At 45.6% G+C, this 20,481-nt stretch overlaps 1 protein-coding gene across 3 annotated transcripts in view; it reads right to left on the bottom strand.

The window, feature by feature from the left end:
* The window catches only part of LOC147895762 (F-box family protein), a 63,460-nt gene extending 47,191 nt beyond the window's left edge, over window positions 1–16,269 (bottom strand). The window contains exons 1-3 of one of the 3 annotated variants that reach the window (XM_087383195.1): window positions 15,984–16,269; window positions 15,829–15,899; window positions 9,278–9,451 (exon numbers count right to left, since the gene is read on the bottom strand). In XM_087383195.1, the coding sequence (XP_087239321.1) occupies window positions 9,278–9,451; window positions 15,829–15,899; window positions 15,984–16,079 (341 nt within the window). In that variant the 5' untranslated portion in view covers window positions 16,080–16,269. Of the gene's footprint in view, window positions 1–9,277; window positions 9,452–15,828 lie in introns of all 3 variants that reach the window. The other 2 variants (XM_087383194.1, XM_087383193.1) reach the window with 2 other exon arrangements.
* Window positions 16,270–20,481: the final 4,212 nt, after the last annotated feature.

The raw sequence follows: 20,481 nt of genomic DNA, 5'->3' as shown, positions 1-20,481 counted from the left end.
CAGCTCTCTTTTGCTTCTCTCTATATCTTTCAAGAGTATAAATGCACTTGGGGTGGTACAGCAGCAGGTACAGCAGATACACATGCGCTGCATTAGTGTGCAGCACCTGCACCAAGAGAGGCAGGCTGGTGCAGGCCATGGAATAGAAAAGCGTTGAGCAAGGCTATACAGCAGGTACAGAAGCAGGTCGGAGAAGATGTAGACTGACAGCAACAAACAGTGGGGGGCCGAGGGCCATTTATACTATATAGGCCTGGCCCCAGGCTGGCAAACAGCAGTTTGGGTCAGCCAGGAAAGGCCCTGCAACAGGCGCTGAACAGGCACCTTCCAGGTCAGAAAGAGGGAACAGATCAGGTTGGGGGTAGAGGTCTCTCCCGGTCGGCAGAATGTGCAGCAATGGTTACCTGACAGACTAGTCATCCAGTCTGTCAAATCCAGGCCAGCCAGTCTGGGTCGGCCATATCAGGGCCTATATAAGGCCCTCCACTGTAGTCTTCTGACGTATTCATAGGTGAAGCACACTCCAGCCTGCAGACCAGCACCCTGCAAGAGAGCATTGTGGAAGACAGGAATTCTGCAGGAAGCCTACGGATCTACATCCCTGCCTAGAGTATTGTGAGGGCAGGAATTCAGCACCCTGGCAGAGAGTATTTTGGAGGGCAGGAATTCAGCAGTAAGCCTAGGGATCTACATCAGCATTTCATTATACACAGGAGGTATTCTTGCAGGGGAGAAGTCAAGAAGTCTGCAGCACACCTAGGTGCAAACCTACTCACAGTAGGAGAGCTTATATAAGGTGCAGCAAAGGGAGCTTTGTCTGCAGTACATCATCAGAGCAGAACTTGTGCAGGAGTGCTCAGCTTTGAGCAGCTACTGAAGCCTATCATAGAGGCGTGTGGCAGAGAGGAGTTTCCTATAGAAGGTGCAGCAAAACAGACCCTTGTTTTGATACCTTACCTCAGGGATTGTTTCTAGAATTGTTGGTACATATGTGGGCAAGTTTTTTGTACTCAAGATTCATCTATGTATCTTTTTGTTTTGGCTATACATCTAAGTACCCTTTCAGATCTGAATTGCCCTCTTACATTTAACTAAAGCACATGTTTTTTTAAAAGCATATGTCTTTGAGTTGTGTTCCACATTACTATCTTATGATCTCGGGGTGAATCTCCCACTGCGTAGTAGTGTTGGCCACCTCTACTTTTCTAACAATTTGACAGTGCCATTGAAGGATAGTATTGTGGCTGTACCTGTGTATCCACTTGGTTCTTGAAGACAAGGATGAAGTAGAGCTGGACATGGAGGTGCATGGTATGCTGACATCAGGATTTCTCATTCTGTTCCTGAGAGCTTCTGACAGGGAGCAGGAGTGAATACATCTTACATCTTCGTGTCATTGTGAGGCACAATGTGACAATGAGAGGTGGTTTGGAAAATAGGATCCATTGTCTAAGAGCCCACATGAGGGGAGCACAAGGACATGCTATTTGTTATGCTCCAGCCGAGATAGCATGACCTCGGAAAGATCGGTGGGCATTTTCTCTTAGATGACCGACTTCTGTAATATTTAATGTGCGTAAATAAAATGGTCAAGAGAAGTAACTGCCAAGGTCCTAGGTGAGGGTGTAATGGCATTGACTAGGTGGTTCTGAGTGCTAAGGCCTAGGTGCACCTAAATGTGTAATAATGCCAAGGGGCAAATGGTTTAATTGTGCCCCAAAAGAGGGGTAAATGGTGTACAAAGTAAAAAGGGCTAAAATGATGACATGTGGCAAAGGGAACCATCTATGCACGTCGTCAGTCCACCAGGGAGGTCCAGGCCTACAATTCGTTTACTGACAGAATACCTGTAAGCTTAGCTTCTAGCATAACCACTACCCCGCAAAGCCCGTCCGTCAAGGGTGCGCCATGCTATCGCAGCACGTCGCCAATCTGCTCCGCTATTTGGTGAACGCTCGTCGAAGACCTCCCTCACAATGAACTCAGCCACCGCGCTATCATTAGGCTCTGCTGTTCGTCGTCACGGGCAACCGAATTATCACGCTCTCCCTTTACCAGACCGCTCCAGATCACGCTCTCCTCTCCCTTTATCAGGCCGCTTCAGCTCTTGATCCCTACCATAGGCTCTGATACCAAAATGAAACGAACCTATTCTATCTCTCTCCTGGTCAAACTCAATCACGGGCGATGGCATCTCGTTTTTTCCACCCAGCCAACTTTTCATGGATCGCATATTTCAACAGATACGTAATTTCATCTCATGCCTATCCACAAAACCCACAACTCCCGCTTTGCTGAGCACTAACGTGCGCCTGCATGGAGTCAAGCGAAGGTGGAGCAGGGCGATAACCTGTGTAACAGCAGAGGAAAAAAATTTGGATATTCCCGTTTTATACAGGCCGGAGGACCTCGAAGCTTCGAGACTTGTCCCTGAGGTTCATAACCAGCGCCGTCTTCGACGAACTACTCCAGGGAGCGGAACTTCTTTTTCTTCCATATCAAGTTTTAGTTTCTAGTTGCAGGCGATTTCTTCCTGTACAGCAGAGGCTGCCGTTTATTATTTTGTATAACAAAAAGGGGAATCTAAATTTTTATTTTTATTTTTTAAAAAAAACCTATTTTCCCTTTTGAAACTATGGAGGCAGAAGGACAAGATTCCAAGGTGAATCCTAGTGAGTCTAGAGCACGGTCTACACAACAAATGTCCCATCACACAACACCTACTCTAATGGGTAGAATTTTGGTATTAGAAGATGCTTTACAGCAAATCATAAACCAGCAGCTTCAAGTGAATGCTGGTCAAAATGAGATTAGAGAGATGGTGCAAGCCTTGTCGGCTAGGCCATCTAGAATTGATAAGGGCAAAGCTCCAGCAGAGCCAGAGCCCAGTATACATTCATCAGAGCGTGCGAGGGTCAAGGTGCCTAATATTGCTAGCTATAGACCGGAGAAGTACACTGGTCGGATGACCGAGCGTAGTTCTGATGTGATCGAGGTTTGGTTACACAAGTGGGATGAAGCCTTCGCCATTTGTGAAATCAGATCTGATCTAAAGAAAATCTGTGAGGCCACTCACCTGTTTATTGAGGCAGCGGATAGATGGTGGATAAAGCAACAGAAAGATCAAGTTGCCCCTACCACCTGGGAACGGTTTAAAGCTGAATTTAAGAAACACTTTCTTCCACCTGACGAAGAGTCCTGAGCTTGGGATGCTTATAGAAACCTTTGTCAGAGGAATTTGTCGGTGGCAGAGTACACTGACAAGTTTAGGGAATGTGTCATGAAAATAACAGACCCTCTCCCTATGTCGGTTCAGTTGAAAGACTATATCTATGGACTGAACGACAAGATTAAAATGGAAGTTCGGGCTAAATATGTGACTACATTAGATGAATCTATTGCAGTAGCCCTGAACTATGAGGATGCCAGAGGCAGATCTAGTGGATTTGTGCAAGCAGGGACTCAGTATGAGTACCCGAGAAAAGGGGGATTTCAGAGAAAATGGACTTCAAAAGCAAGTGTCTCGCAGCCAAGTGGCCAAACCAAGCAGGTGAAGCCGGTTGAGGGACCCGCAAAAACAAGTACCAGAAAAGAAGGATTGTGCTTCGGCTGCCTTCAGCGACATCAGTGGAAAGATTGTCCACTAAATAAAGACCGTCGCACGGCCAATATGATAATATCTGAATGCGAAGCGGAAATGCAGGAGAGTCCCAATGCGGAACATATGCAGATGCAATTGGCGGGACCTTCTCAGAGGTTAGTACCTGTGTTGTTAAGTGTGTATGTTACTAAGTTAGTAAGCGGTGCACCTGATAACATCCTTTCAAAGCCTGCAGCAACGGGGTATACGGTTTTCGATGAGCCCGAGTTGATTAAAATGAAAGGGCAAGTAGCCCCAGTCATGATGTGATTGTGTTGTTTGACTCAGCGTCAACACACAATGTAATCAACTCAAAGCTTATTAAGAGGCTCAAGTTGAAAACTAGTCCGTCTGACTATGCTTATACGGTCAGGATGGCGGACGGAAGTTCAACTGAAGTATGGGACCAAAGGGTTACCCAGTTGGAACTTCGAATTCACGACTATGTTCAGAAGCTGGACTTTGAACTGACCAGACTTGCTCACGCAGATATAGCCCTAGGCATGGCTTGGCATTTTTGGAAAAATCCAGCCATTGATTGGAAAAAGCATATTTACCAGTTCAAGATGAACAGGGTAGAATATGTTTTGCGAGGTGAAAAGGATTTACCTCGAGAACCACTGATTTCAGCCATGGAAATTCGGAGGACTCCAAAAGAGTTTCTGTGTCTGTGTATAGCATCGGTAGAGTCGACTAATGATGCATCGACTAGCGCTGAGGCTACCCAAGATGGGAAAATGGCCGAGTTGGCTAAAGAGATATCAGAGAAGTTCTCTGAATGTTTTAGGGATGAACTACCTTATGGGTTACCTCCAGAGCGGAAAGTTCAGCATAAGATTGAACTGATCCCGGGGGCAGAGCCTGTAAGACCTCCCTATAGAATGAGTTTTACTCAAGAGGCGGAGGTGCGTAGACAACTGGAAGAATACCTCAAGTTGGAGCAGATTCAACCAAGTTTCTCACCTTTTGCTTCGCCAGTGATATTAAAGAAGAAAAAGGATGATATGTTTCGCCTCTGTATAGATTACAGAGCATTGAATAATATCACTGTTAAGCACAGGTATCCGATGGCTCGGATTGATGATTTGCTAGATGCATTACATGGAGCCATGATTTTCAGCAAGATAGATCTTAAGTGTGGCTACCATCAGATCCGGATTAGAGCCGAGGATGTGCATAAAACCGCTTTTAGAAGCAGGTTTGGTCATTACGAGTTTTTGGTAATGCCCTTTGGACTTACCAATGCTCCAGCAACATGCGTCATGCTTATGAACGATTTACTACGTCCGTATATCGGAAAGTTCGTAGTACATTTTATTGACGATATCCTGATATTCAGTAAAAGTATTACTGAGCATCGTGAACACTTAAGAATAGTGTTCAATACTTTGAGGAAAGCCAGTCTTTATGTAAATAAAAAGAAAACTATACTGTGTATGGTTAGGCTTGAATATTTAGGGTTCATAATTACTCCACAGGGGGTAGAAATGGATCCGAAGAAAGTGGCTGCGATACTAACTTGGCCAATCCCTCAGAGTCTGACCGCGTTGCGATCATTCTTGGGATTTGTCCAATTTTATAGAATTCCGAAATAGTATCGCCATTGACTGATCTGACCTCAGATAAAGTACCTTTTATTTGGGGACAGAATCAACAAGAAAGTTTTAACATCATAAAACAAGCTGTGGTCACAGGACCGGTATTAAAAATAGTTGATCCCCAGAAACCGTTGTTCCTAGAAACCGATGCAAGTGGCATTGCGCTAGGAGCAGTTCTCCTTCAAGAGGGAAGGCCAGTAGCCTTTGAAAGCAAGAAGCTTTCTCCCTCTCAAAGGAATTGGCCAACTCATGAATTGGAGTTGTATGCTGTTATCCATGCTTTGAAAACATGGAGGCATTATTTGTATGGTTCAGAGTTTTATGTAGATGTGGATCATGATACTCTGAAACATTTTTGTAAACAGCCTGACTTGAGGGGCCGCCAAGCTAGGTGGGCAGAGCTCATGCAGGAGTTTAATTTAACGATTCGGTACCGAAAAGGAAAAGATAATAAGGTTGCTGATGCGTTGTCTCGCATTATGCACAACCTGAGTTTCACGGTATTAGAGAGTGCTCTAATGACCGAGATCAGAGAAACTCAAAAAGTGGACGAGTTTGTCTAGAGCTTATGGCCTAAGGCTCATGTGTTTAGACCCGAGGAAAATAAAAAGGACGACCTGGCATCCAGAAAAGGCCAAACTTATGCAAGATATACCATAAGGGATGGTATGCTGAAAAGAAATGGCAAGGTTGTAGTACCTAGTCAGAATGATCTCAGACAGAGAGTCATTCGACAGTGCCATGATAGCCCATGTGCGGGACACCCAGGAGTCGAGAAGACATATGATCTCGTGAAGCGAGATTTCTTTTGGCCAAAGATGAAAAAGCATATTCATGAATATGTGACACGGTGTTTTTCGTGTCAGGTAAGTAAGGCCGAGCGGGTGAAGCCACCCGGACTTTTATAGCCCTTGGAGATATCACTAAGTAAGTGGGAGAGCATTTCCATGGACTTTATTGTAGGGCTGCCTATGACACAAGGAGGGTATGATTCTATCCTTGTGGTGGTTGATCGTCTAACCAAGATGGCTCACTTCATTCCGACTAGAGAGTCTGTTAGTGCCCCGCAAGTGGCGGATTTGTTTATTAGACATATATTTCGTCTGCATGGATTGCCTAGATCCATAGTGTCAGATGCAGATGTCAGATTTACCCGTCATTTTTGGACAGCGGTATTTGAGACACTAAGAACTGAGTTGGGAATGAGTAGTGGGGATCATCCTGAGACGGATGGTCAAACGGAGAGAGTCAACCGGACTTTAGAAGATATGCTGAGGGCATATGTGTCATTGAGGCAACATACATGGGGCAAGTGGTTGCCATTGTTGGAGTTTGCCTACAATGATAGAAAACATTCCTCTACAGGGTTCAGTCCGTTTGAACTGAACTATGGTTATAGACCAGCAAATCCAACTATAGTTGGAGTACCTCAAAAAGTGCCTAGTGCCGCGAACTTTGTAGTTCAGATGCGGGAGATGCTAGCACTTGCGAGAGCTAATATCCGCCAGGCTATGGATAGAGCCAAGGTGTATGCGGATGAAAACCGGTCTATAAGAGTATTTAAGGAAGGCTCAGAGTTCCTTCGCATTCGAAGTCATTGACTTCAGGAGAGTGTGCTAAGTTATCACCTCGATACTGTGGGCCGTGGTTAATTCTAAAAAGAATAGGCAAGGTAGCCTATAAATTAGAATTACCACCGGGGTGTAAGGTGCACCCACTATTTCATGTTTCTCGTTTAAAGAAATTTATGCATACTGGTGACTCACTAATCGAAGGTGTGGTTTTGTTTCAGGAGATAGAGGATAATGCAAGACGCAAACCAACAAGAATCTTGGACCGAGGAACAATGCAAGTGCGCAATCAGAAGATCCCCACGGTGTTGGTTGCATGGCATGGTCAGCCTCTATCCGAAGCTACTTGGGAATCCGTGTACCAGTTGCGGAGAGTGTTCCCAGATTTCATCATCGAGGACGCTGATGCTTGAAGAGGGAAGGAATGTTATGCTCTAGCCGAGATAGCATGACCTCGAAAAGATCGGTGGGCATTTTCTCTTAGATGACCGACTTCTGTAATATTTAATGTGCGTAAATAAAATGGTCAAGAGAAGTAGCTGCCAAGGTCCTAGGTGAGGGTGTAATGGCATTGACTAGGTGGTTCTGAGTGCTAAGGCCTAGGTGCACCTAAATGTGTAATAATGCCAAGGGGCAAATGGTTTGATTGTGCCCCAAAAGAGGGGTAAATGGTGTACCAAGTAAAAAGGGCTAAAATGATGACATGTGGCAAAGGGAACCATCTAGGGAGTTGTGGGTTTTGTGGATAGGCATGAGACGAAATTACGTATCTGTTGAAATATGCGATCCATGAAAAGTTGGCTGGGTGGAAAAAACGAGATGCCATCGCCCGTGATTGAGTTTGACCAGGAGAGAGATAGAATAGGTTCGTTTCACTATTAGTATAGGAATGGGGGGCGTGTGCATTAGTTTTGGATGCCGCATGGCCAGATCTAGGTGGAGGGAGATATCCACAATGCAAACATTTGGGCAGCACTGTAGGCTGCCAAATGGGATGCTACACAATCCACTATCAGAGGGATTATGTGATTAATGAGAGAAAAATTGGCATTGCCTGCAATGATGGACATTGCTTTGTCCATCTCTTATCTCCCAATGCTCAATTCTCTTGACACTGCATTGCCCTTAAATATCTTCCATAATCCCTTGCCAATAAAGGCAGTTTCATAGTGAACTTCTGTATTAAATAGTTTGCAGTGCCATTGAGCGTTTCTTCAACATGATGCATGCTATCCAAGGCCATATCTCCAAAGAAAAAGCTATTCCCCCAGCAAAAACTCTACCAAGAGATCCGAAATGACATAATACTACCATAACAAAGGTGAAACCTTGATGTGGGTTTGCTTAAATCACTAAATAGGTACCGTTATAGCCATTTCTGCCTCGTAATGCTAAAAAAACAGTAAAGCAAGGATAAAGACTCCTTGTTCAGCATTTAGCTCTCTTTTGCTGTCTTCCTTGGGGTTTCTTGGAAATATAATGATCCTTATGTCTACTCCCTTACGTTCAATGAGTTCAAATGCTGGAAAGATCATCACCATCCTATACGTATCCTTCGTTAGTACTCATTGAGTCTTATTCTTCATGACGTGAGAAGTGTTTGGAAAATTGTTGTAGAACTCCTCCCCTTGTCCTGCTAATGCTGTGGCATCAGTCAAAAATACTGTTAGCTTGTTTCCAACATGTCCCCACAACTCTTGAGAGTAAAGGGTTCTTTTGCTTCATCTGCAATCAAACCAACTTTGATTACTCTTTTTTCAGGCCCTGGCTCGGTTTACTTTACACTATTGTTCTTCCAAAAAGAGAATTCAGGACACTAGTGCGCTCCTTCACATCAAATACAAAGCTTTTATATACTTCTAGTTAGTTTCTCAGTTATCGGCTTCCTGAGGTGTCTAGATGCATTTCGCATTTCGCTTATTTATTGCCCTTGATGGAGTAGGTTTGGGCTTGCTAATCTAAAATTGATCCCCTTCCTTTTGAATTTAGGGGTGAACTGAACCTTATTTCTTCCTCTTCCACCTTTAGCTACAGGTCCACCTATTTCCCAGGTTTACCACTAAGTTTGTTGAGGTGCTATGCTCTTAAATAACCACACAAAAATTTCAAGGTAGAATTGTGTAGGATTGGTACCAAAAGAAGTTCAAACTCACATATAGATTCAACAAAGGGACTATCTACTTGCCCAGCATGAGGTATTTCCATACTTGGCATGAAGATTTACTATGATAAAAGCTCGTATTCCTCAGATATATCCCAAGCTAATGATAGACCTATTTTGCATGCATCCCAACAAAAATGCAACAAACGCAAGCATTACTTTTAATGAAATTTGATTAGAGCTTACAAGTAAAAATGTCTCATTTTAGCATGCTTTCCCAGTTTGATTCTTCTCGCTTTAAATATGCACATCATCAAATTCTAAACAATTAGATATTCCCATTCAAAGCAAAGAACAAGATAAGCACCTGGCTTGCTCCAAGCTTTTTAGTTCCAATAATATGGAAGAAAGCTTTTTTTTCTCTAAGCGCATCTGCCCTGCGATATCTTTACAGTCTTTCTCAAGCACAGCAATCTGACTCTGAATCCTCAGTGTTCGTCGCTTGTGTGCAGCAAGCTTTAAAGCCCTAATCTTCTCAAACCTGGTCTTATATATCACACACGTGCGCGCACGCACGCACACACACAGCCCTTCATAAGATTAGAATATATCTAAGCTTGCAAATTGATACCCTTTAAAATATATATCTAGCAAATGCATAGGAAACATAGCTACATGGACAAAGCAAGAGTCCGTGCAAATATATTTCCAATTCCTAAAAGGATTAACAAAAATGTAAATCAAATATGTAAGAACAAATGCTTACACATGAGAGGTGGTATGATATCTAAGCATATCCATTACAACAAGGTGCGTGTAAATTTTTTTTAAAGTTCTCTCTCTCTCTCTCTCTCTCTCTCATGGAGATGCAGCGACATACAGAGACTATTTTACGGCAGACCAGACAGCATGAGGTCACAGTGCCATAGGAGACAGAGATACAGCGACATGTCATAGATTTCTATGAATTCGGGTCAGCCCCGGGACATAGTGGAGTAGAGGAGGAGGAGATAGCTGACATGAGGGAAACATGGATCAGTGGGAAGAGACAATGTGGAGTGGTGGAGCCAGACACACAGATACGCACACGATGTAGAGGTTGACTAGAGCACGCACAATGGAGGTTCATCCCATCCTAGCTCTACACCGGATACAGAGATCATGCACACCCCGCCCTCCCCCGCCATAGCGAAAGACGGCCTGACAAGCATAAAGACGAGATATCTTTGCATCTCACAGGAGAGCCACCATGGCAAGTACTAGTTTTGAGTTTTGAGTTTTTTAGCTTTTTAGCATAGCACTCAGCAAGAGCCCTAGCGAGCCCTTTGCCCATCCTACAGCGGCTTGTATGAGTTACCCTTGGATTGTAGTTTGTCTCACAGGCTCACGATGGAAACGTAAATCTCCCTCCCTCCCTCCCTCCCTCCCCCCCCCCCTCTCTCTCTCTCTCTCTCTCTCTCTCTCTCTCTCTCTCTCTCTCTCAGCCTCGCCTCTCCGCCGCTTAGCGTCCCCGTCACTCAGCCTCCCCACCTGCTCTCTCTTTGCCACCGCCTGCTAGCCTCTCCAACCTGGGAAGAGGAAGAGGAACACATTGAGCAATGCCTTAGAGGAAGAGAAAAGATGGAGAATAAAAGCCCTAAACATATTGGTAAGAGGCCTAGCAATGGGGTGACACCCCGATAGCGGACGCAAAAGCACTCATGACCAAGGTGGGGGTCAACCTCACCTTTGAGGCTGAATGGCTAATGGGAAAGGATGATGGACCCATGAGGCTGTTGATAATTAAATTTAGGAGTGCCATGGATAGATCCACTTTCATGAGCATGAGGGCCACGCTGAGAGATGATATTCTACATTGAGACATATGAGAGCTCAGAGAGAGAGACTACCCATAGTCACGAGATACACCTGGGAGTCAGCATATAGACAAGAGATGAGGAGGGATAGTGTGGTACGAGGTTCTCAAAAGAGAGTGATTGTTTTTAGATCACATCTAAGACCGCTTATCTCAATGATGCAAAAGGAGGAGCATGCATGGCATGTGGGTGTGATTCCAACCACCTGATACACGACCGCTCTCTATTGCAGTATGTTATTTTCCCCCAGACACATCATCATATGCGCATGAGGTCACTACAGAGGGTCATCGCCCATATGGGATGAAATATGATGGTATCGTGGAGTTCTCCAGGCAAGGAGAGGTACGGCTCCTAGGTGACGTCAATGCATGCACACGGAACAGAATTGCTCGATTTTCAGTCAAACCCCCTCATAGTGCCAGAAATGGACCTAGCAAAGCTCAGGATAGTAAGACAGTCAAAGGATGCACCACATGTGACAAGGTATGAGAGACACCTAGTGGAGATGGGAGTATTACATGACCTGATCATATACAATGGTCTTCAGTGATCGCAATTTTCCAGAGGGCTTACTTGTTTCCCGCACAGAGGGGGTAGTAGCACTGTAGACTACTTGTTGGGCTCCCCAGCTTTTGTGACAAAGTTACATGACTTCATAGTTTGTCTCCCCCCCCCCTCTCTTGGCGCCAACCACTCATATCTGTCATTTAGCATCTCAAGTGCACTACCAGACACAGTACGTGATCCACCTGCCCCAACCCAAGTCCAAGTACACTTCGATCATGCTCTTGATGCAGTATACATGAGCCACTTATCCCGCAGGCTAGCGCCCCCCTTTGGAGATGATGCAAACCTTGCTTATACCTCCAACAAACTCGTATCAATGATCTATGACGCCGCTACTAGATCATTCCCCACAACCCAAGTCTATAATACACCCTTCAATTAGGAAGATGCCGCAAAACCCATGGTTTGATCACAACGTAAGAGGCAGGGGTTCCTCTCACATAGGATGGATGAGGTGATTCGATCTTTTTGAGGAGGTAATCCCATCTTTGCATGGGGACTCTTATCTGAGGGGAAGCTACCTATTCCCATTACAGAACCAGATGTATGGCACACTTATGTGACATCTCTCTATGATGTCCCGGCTCAGGTGCTACCTGATATGTCACCTCGCACCACTTGCGTCTTATTCACAGCACAGAATGTGCGAGCTGCACTACGCCGGCTCCACAACCGGAAGGCCCAGGACCATGAGGGGCTACGGACTGAGCACTTTGCACATGGACAAGGGGTCTTGGCCCTAAACCTAGCACAAGTGTTCAACCATGTTGTATGTCACCACTTCCCCCCTGCTTGGAGTAGTACTACCATTGTGCCGATACACAAAGTAGGAGAACCATAGATACCGGGAACTATTGCACTCTCAGGATTGGTCATACACTTGCCAAGATTTACAAGTCGGTACTAGAGAGAGAGACCAGCTCCTACACAGAGACACAAGAGTAACGAGCATTGGGACAAGATGGGTTCCAAAGACAGCATTCCACTCTTGATCATATCTTCACTCTGTAGGCAATCATCGAGGACGCAAGGTCGAGATCCCAGAAAGTCTGCACCTTCTTTGTAGACACAGCAATTTACGTCGTCACCACCCCACTAGTGGAAACGCCTCCCACACCACCAGTATGTGAAGGAGTTGAGGGTGCAAGGGAAGATACCACCCCCTAGCTAAGGCGAGGCTTCTTCTTTCGTTGTTTCATAGCCACTCCACCAAAAGATGCCTCAGCAGCATGCCACGGATAGTGGATGCCTGCCACAACATGGTAGCACAATTTGTATATGGTTTGGTCCATCTTTGGACAAATATTTACTATTGTTTCTACTCTCTCTCTCTTCAGCACAGTTCATTTAGTGTCTGCACACATCTCTCTCTCTCTCTGCACTAGTACACAATAAGGAAAGAAATTGGATTTGAAATTCCTGGGCTACCTATCCTTTGCAGTGGGGAGCATCAGCTGTAGCAACCAGCCTCCACCTCTGTTTTCTAACATATATTGCCTTCACATCTCGCAGATCGACTATTAGGTCACAATCTTTCACTCCCTGGCCCAGAGGGAAATCTGCCAAACCAATCTTCCATCTAAATGAGTTATTCTTCTTCTTCTTTCTTTCATATACCTTCCCCTTGTGCACCAACAGAGTCATAGCTCATCCCATCCTCATGCCCACGCTTTCCAGCATGTACCTTGAGCTTCTTTCACGCTGCCTCTTGCTCAACACCTACTATATCATCCACTGTTTTCCCACATCAACCGTGGACAATCATATTTCACATGCCCCCATTCAATGCATTAAAAGCAAATAATATTTCTATGATCTCGTGGAACCCTTTGTTCCATCCTGGGCATCCAAGCTGGTGGGACCTACTTTAAGCTCCTCAAACTCAGCCATCATTTTCTCCAAGTTCTTTTCTATCCGACTCCACCTTGAAGTTGGCATGTAGCTGTATATTATCCATTTTGGAGGGAGCACTTGAATTGATGTCCAAGGCATGGGCAGCACAGGTTCTGCCTCACACCATCTTCCTCTCTTTAGCTAGTGCTACTTGCAAAGGTCCATTGACTATGACTAATCAAATCTAGATCCACACACATATATGTTCACATACACACTCATGTGTCCCATAGCTCTATCCTAATTACATCAATTTTCCCAACACGACTAGCATGCACGAACGACCTCAAGTATGCCTCCACATCCTCACCCTCGCAGCCCCAAATGATACGTACCTCCACCATCTTTACACGCTACAGTACTCTACACCTGCAAACCAAAAGACACCAGCCTCCAAACACAACCTCAGGGTAGGCACTAATTCACTGACCATGGCCCTCAAAAAAACAAAACCAAACAGTCACAAAAACCCTTGCAAACAACCCAACGAGGCAACTTTGTAATGCTCCACCAACCACATATACTCGTCCTTTTACATCATCTGCCGACATGTGATCATTGCCAAAAGCATAGATCACACTTTAAGGCACTAGTCTGCATCAAAAGCCCCTTTTCCATCACCCAAAATGACATCAAAGCTGCCTCAGGAGCACGCAGACGGTCAAACAGTTGACTTTTTAGCAACTTCTAGAACCATGTAGGATATCACCAAATGCTTGAGACTCCTTCATCCAATGTTGCCCACACACCATGGCAATGTTTAGGCATCAAGGTGCATGTACATCTCCATGTAACTCCCCATTACAAAACAGTTCCTCAACCCAACATTTGGGGTGCTTATGAGTTCTCTCTTGTGCACACAGATGTTGGAGATTGTGTAGTCACCTCTCTGTAAGGTCCCATATGAGGAGAGCATGGGGGGGTGAACCAAGAAGTGATGTGGCTGCCATGTGAGCAGCATACAAGCAAAAGCAAAACATGTGAGCATGGGGCTACAACACGGCCAGCACATGGACTGCCATGGCAGCAGCACACAGAGGAATATACCTGGGGTTCTGAGCCTCCATGGTGGACTGCATGGGTATCGAGGTGCCATGTCGCTGTCAGTAATTGGTGGGAGCATGATTGAGGATGGGGCTGCCACACGGGCAGCACATGGGCTGCCATGTGGGGAGCACACAGAGGAACATACCTGGCAGTTCTGAGCCTTCGTGGTGGACAGCAGGGGTATCGAGGTGCCACATGGCAGTCAGCAATTGGTGGGAGCATGATTGCACAGAGATTCCAGCATCAGTAGTACACATTACAGGCAGGAGCAGCACAGACCTGTTACAGAGGCTGTACGAACTTGCAGCTTGGTTTCCAAGCGCTGGAGATGGCTGGAACAGAGAGCGGAACTGGTACAGCAGTTAGGCGCCTGTTCGGAGAGGCTATGGGCCTGAAACAGGGCCTGGAACAGGTCGAGGTATCAGCAGGACTATTTGGGCCAGTGGCAGCCTGCCACATGGCCAAGCAGGGCCTGAAAAGGCCTCAAAAGGAGAGCCCTACCAGGGTGGTTTTTAGAGACCAGCCAGTCGGCTGACAGAGCTGGTTGGGCCGCCTGATTTTCCCCTACTCGGTCAGCCGGTTTGGGTGCTGTCAGGGCCCATAAAAGGGGAGCCACTTGGGCTCATTTCTCATCCACTAGAGCAGCAAACCTGGAGCAGACTGGAGCAGCAGACCAGCAATCTTTGGGCCTACATCCAAGAGGACAAGGAAGGGCTGAGGAGCTGCAGACATAGCTCAAGAAGGGCTGCACACCTAGGCTGACATCCAGGGCAGCAAGGTACAGGGATCAAGGCACGGTGACTAAAGTCTACAGAAGCTCGGCAAGGAGCACGCGGACTTGTACTGTGTTTTTCAAGCATTAATAGAAGCTTCCTTTTCTGTGGGGGGGGAAGGGGCACGCAGGCTCAGGGATCTAGAATTGCCAAGGACATAGTAGGACAAACGGACAGAGGACCACGATTTGGTGGAACTCTGGACTCATTTGTATTGTGTCCTTTTGTGAATGGAAATATATCTCATGGTGGTTCTATCTCTAGGAGCATTCGTCTATTTACTGGTCTGCACACATGCATGTTGAATGCACAAAGTCAAGAAGTTTCGGATTCCGTACTTTAACACTTCTATGTGAATTCATGCGCCATCTATGTCTTCCGCTGTGCGATACCCTCTCTTGTGGTCATTTCTAACAACAGAAAGTTTAACGTTTGAATTAAAGCATTCCTTTCTCTTCTCTCAAGACTACTTACTTATTCCCTTTAGAGGAGATTATCAGCCCCACGACTGTAAGTTTTTGACTTATAATCACAGTAAGCCAACTCCTTCAGTCATGAGATCTTGGATTCAATTCCTAGTCTTGAATTCATTCCAACGGACACAAAGTTGGCCATTATCCTGGAGGGCCATATTCACTCCATTTGTATAATTGCCCCTTTCAATAACTTAAAAATACATCGCTTTAAGGGTTGCAGACTTGAACATGAATGGGGCAAATACCTCTAGAGCCATGTCTTTCGTACATCAGCACGACGAAAATACAATGGAGAACACTTACTTTCCTCTGTACATTGATTTGACATCCAAAGAGGAGCCGGCTGATACGTAAGTCGAGCTGTCAACTCCATTCTGCAATGAGTGGGGAAGGTCCCGATCAAAAAGCGGCCTCCAAAGCAAGCTGAGATTGGCGACGCTGTTAAGGGTTCGGCTTACGATGGAAAGTGAGCAAAGGTCCCTGTAATCCAAGACGCCGTTACAGACGCCAGCGTGAAGAATGTCGATCCAAACTTCACGTGGCAAAAATGCCATCCGCGGTCCTGCTGGCGGCGCTTATAACATTCGATTAATGCCTTTCATTACTTACTTCTCTCTCTCTTCCGTTCGGTCCCTCTTCTCTCTCTCTCTCTCTCTCTCTCTCTCTCTCTCTGCAAGGCAGGTACTTTGACATGTGGCAGTCTGCACAAGCATGTGCCCATCTACACCTAACACACACTCACACGTGTGTCTCTTGTTCAATGGAAATTTGACATTAATTAGACCACCTAGTTCCCAAGATGTGGGTTGATTTTGCGGGCGCTCCTAGGGGAAGTATCACAGCTGCATGTTAGCGTAGGCCACGCACATCATGCTCCTCTATAGTTGGCCACGAGTGTGTGTGTAGTGGGGAAGTAAAGGCAACGGCGCCAAGAAGCGAAAAAAATGATTTTATGTATTTTGGTGTGTTTTTCCGTTCCATTTCTGCGTGTCACATGCGGATTGGATCGTTGCATGCAGAGCTGCTCTTGACACCTGTCCTCTCCCGACTGGTTGCTGCGTCTCCCTCCTTTGATTTGTGCATGGGTGCATGGAAGGCTCTTCGGTGTTCTTTTGCAAGTCTTGTATTCACCCATGCCTTCGTATCGTTTGTGCAAATCTCCGTTGTATCGTTGACACCTCGCTATATGACGAAGTCTTCATCTCCCACTAAGGAAATAAAGCGTGTGCACTGGCGAAAGAATATGGCAGTCAAAGAAGATTTGTGCACATGATGCACGTTCTATTCCACGTGGTGAGGATGGGAGGCTTCTGAAGTCGATGTGATGTTGATATTGCGTCAGATGTTATTGGCAACTTTAATGAATGTACCGTTTTTCCATTGCAGAGGAGATTGATGAGTCTAAGATGATCGATTATGGAAGTGGAGAGCATGAAAAGAAACTGTGCACGGCAGAGCAAGATTCAAAAGCTATACATGGACTTCTTGGTATACGTTTTTTCGATATAGAGTCCGTTTCGTTACTTCTCTATCAACTTATAGATTTGGAGTGCTCTTTCTCAACCGTTGTGTCTTGGATTTTCTTTGTTGTTATGTTTGGGTCAATGTTGCAGATATACTCTTACAGATATGGGAGTTTGAAAACATTTGTTACTAGGCCTAAAAAATGATGTTTCCAAACCTAAATATCTACCATCCATTATTTGTATTTTCTCTACTTTTTTGTCCTTTTTTTATAAGTCTCCATTCTATGTCTATCTTTTGATAGGCCTTGGTCCACCAATGAGTGATGCGGTTTGAGCCCTCGCACAGCACGGTGTTGTTTGAGCACATCCGCTCACAAAGTCTAGATGTTCTTAATTTAGATCTTCATCAATGCAATTCATTGGATTTTACTTTAAGATGTGGGAATTCAAAGAGCATATCATAACAACAATCAATAATGATTTTCCCAGCTAGTTCAAATATTGAAGCGCAACTCGGATTGCACCCAGGAAAAATAAGTGTGTGTTTTGTGTGTGTGTTTGTGTCATCTTCTCGTCCTGCTCCTCCTCCTCCTCCTCCCTTCTCCTCCCTCCCTCTCCTCCCCATGCTCTTCCACCTTCTTCCTCTCCCACTCCTATGCTCCCCCTAAACCCTTAGTCCCTCAACCCTTGACCTCCATGATCTACGAGGGAGACAAGTTCTTCGCCATGTACTCTACCTTGAACCTTGGACCCTCCTTCTGAACCCTGAATCTCTTCTGAACCTTGGAACCTCCTTCTACACCACCGTGAACCTCCCTCTAACCCTCAAACTCCTCCTAAACCCTTCAACCCTCAATGAAGGCAAAAGCCTCATTCCCCTAATCATGATGATGCACGTCCCTTTCACGTATGCATGCACTATGTTTGCTTACCACCACACTTAAGCCTATATCAACCATCGGAATACGACCTGAGGTCCTAAGCTACTCTTATACTACAAACGACGTCATCGATATATCTGTAGGTGACAAAAAGCTTCGGAACCCTCCATACTGAGAATACCCTACTCTTCCTGTGGAAGCTGTGGAAAAGAGCCAACATTTGGCACCACTGACGGGGAGACTAGCATCTCAAGTAACGAGTAAACATACGCAAGTATGTGTAAAAAATGAACTACTATGAACTTTCACGCAAACATAACACTCAAGGGTAAGGAGAGTAAATTTTTTTTCCAACTCTAGCCAAACATATCAACCCCAAGCATCAACCTTGGTTACTACCTTAAGAATTTTTCTTTATTTCTTAAAAATAAGCCACTTGAAGAACAAATCACGCTGGGTAATGGACACAAATGCATAGAGCTCGCAATTTCAAACATTTCACCTTTTTACAGAAGAGCGATCCGAGCTAACCATGAAAAGTTATGGCCTAGGAAGAGTTTAGGGTTTGACTCTAACCTTACACCCATTCCTATAAAAACCCACTCCACCCCCTCATTCTTCTTCTTTCACATCTAGCCTCCATCCTCTTCCCCATTCTGAGCTCTACACAAGACCCTCCTCCCTCTCCATCGACCACCACCCTACTCCCATCCTCACACGACGGTGAGTTATTTCGAGCCCTTCTCGCAGCAATAACCTAGCCATCCACCCACCGTCCATTCGCCCTCAACCATCCTTTGAATTTCCATCAAAGTTTGTTGTCGTCCATCAAGTTTCCAACCCCCCCCCTCTCTCCACCCCCCCCCCTCCACCACCCCCCCTCCCCCCCTCTCTCTCCACCCCCCTTCCCCCCCACCCACCCCCCCTCTCTCTCTCTCCACCCCCCCCCTCCACCCGCCCCCCCCTCCCCCTCTACCTTCCCCCCCTCCACCCCCCCTTCCTTCTTCTCCACCTCTCCACCTCCTCTCCACAACCCCCTCCCCACCCCCTCGACTCCACCCTCTCATTGCCACTGTCTTGCCGTTGCCCAAGCACCACCCCCCCTTTTTTTTACACACCCTAAAACTAACCTAACCCCAAAACTAACCTAGGTTAAGTTAGGTTAGTTGACTAGGCTAGGTTAGCATTGGGCTAGGTTAGAATTAACTCTAACTCAGTTACTACACTAACTACAATTAGTTAGACTCAGGGTAGGTTAGGTTAAGGTTAACCTAACCATTGTCAAGATAGATTAATTGTTGTTAGGATAGGTTAGCTACTATTGTTAGGTTAGGTGGACTATTATTTAGTTAGTGTTAACCATAGTTAGGTTAGGTTACACTAACTGTTAGTCACAATAACTGTCCAGTTAAAGTAATTGGATAATTAGGATAATAGGCTAGTTAAACTAACTGGGACTACCCTAGTCTAGTTCCCTCAGTTAGACTTAAAGCCCATTCACACCAAACCTTTGACCAAGAGACCCCCCTCCCCCCCAACACACAAAAAGGCCACATTTTACCCGTACTTTAATCCTTCGTAACTCGCCCGTTTGGCAGCCAAACTGGACCTCGTTTGAACCACGGTTTCACACACGAAAACACCACGCTATGAGGCATTTTTCTAACCCATTGCACACCATTTCACCATCTATAGCACTTGTTAATTTGCACCCCTGTGTGGGTCTCTTTTCGCACTAATTCGCTCATAAATTTCCACCGTGACCTCCGATTGACGATCCGTTTGCACCGGCATATTTTCCTATACACGTGGGACAATCCTAGACACATGATTAACACAACGGCCCCTACAACACTAATTCATCTCTAACCCCCTAACGCAACAATATCAACGCCCGCACTTGCGATGACAAAGACACCCGTTCCACCTCTCGCCAAACTTGCATGCAACTACGCTTTGGCCAATGCCTCTGATAACTACGCTCGCCAAATTTGCATGCAACTACGCTTTGGCCAACGCATCCGACAACCCTCTACCCCGATTCTCCCTCTGAAATTCAAGAAATCCCTTCGACTTCTCCACAACACGACATGGCCGGGTGCCGTCGCGATGATGGGGATCTTGAACTTAAAGTGGAGGGGAACAATTTCTTTAACCCTCTCAACAATTTTGGCAACAATAATAACAATCCAAGCAGGCACCCCGTGGGCAAACTCGAACTTCCCAAATACAATGGTAGGGGAGATCCAACCCGATTCCTCTAGCATTTTGATGCTACATACCAAGTGGGTGGAGATCAATCTAATGAAACCAAAGTTGCATGGTTCCCCATGGCCTTAATCGCGATGAAGCCTCAAAATGGTACCTAGACCTCCTAGTGGGAGAAAGAGCCACATGGGACCTACTACAAACATAATTTAAGAGGTACTTTCAAACAGAGAGACTATAAGATGATCCTGCTCTCCCAACTAAGCAAGCTCGGTGAGAAGATATACGCACGTACTTGGGCAAGATGAAATGCTCAATTGCCAAATGTGTCCCACGCTCCGATGCTAAGTACCTCATGGCCTGGTTCATTGGAGGCCTAAGGAAGAAAATCTGCAAAGACA

The sequence above is a fragment of the Dipteris shenzhenensis genome, chromosome 12, assembly GCF_047967505.1.
Source record: "Dipteris shenzhenensis isolate YYH24624 ecotype China chromosome 12, Dip_SZ_1.0, whole genome shotgun sequence".
Lineage (NCBI taxonomy): Eukaryota > Viridiplantae > Streptophyta > Polypodiopsida > Gleicheniales > Dipteridaceae > Dipteris > Dipteris shenzhenensis.
This window is presented reverse-complemented; position numbering and strand designations above follow the sequence as displayed.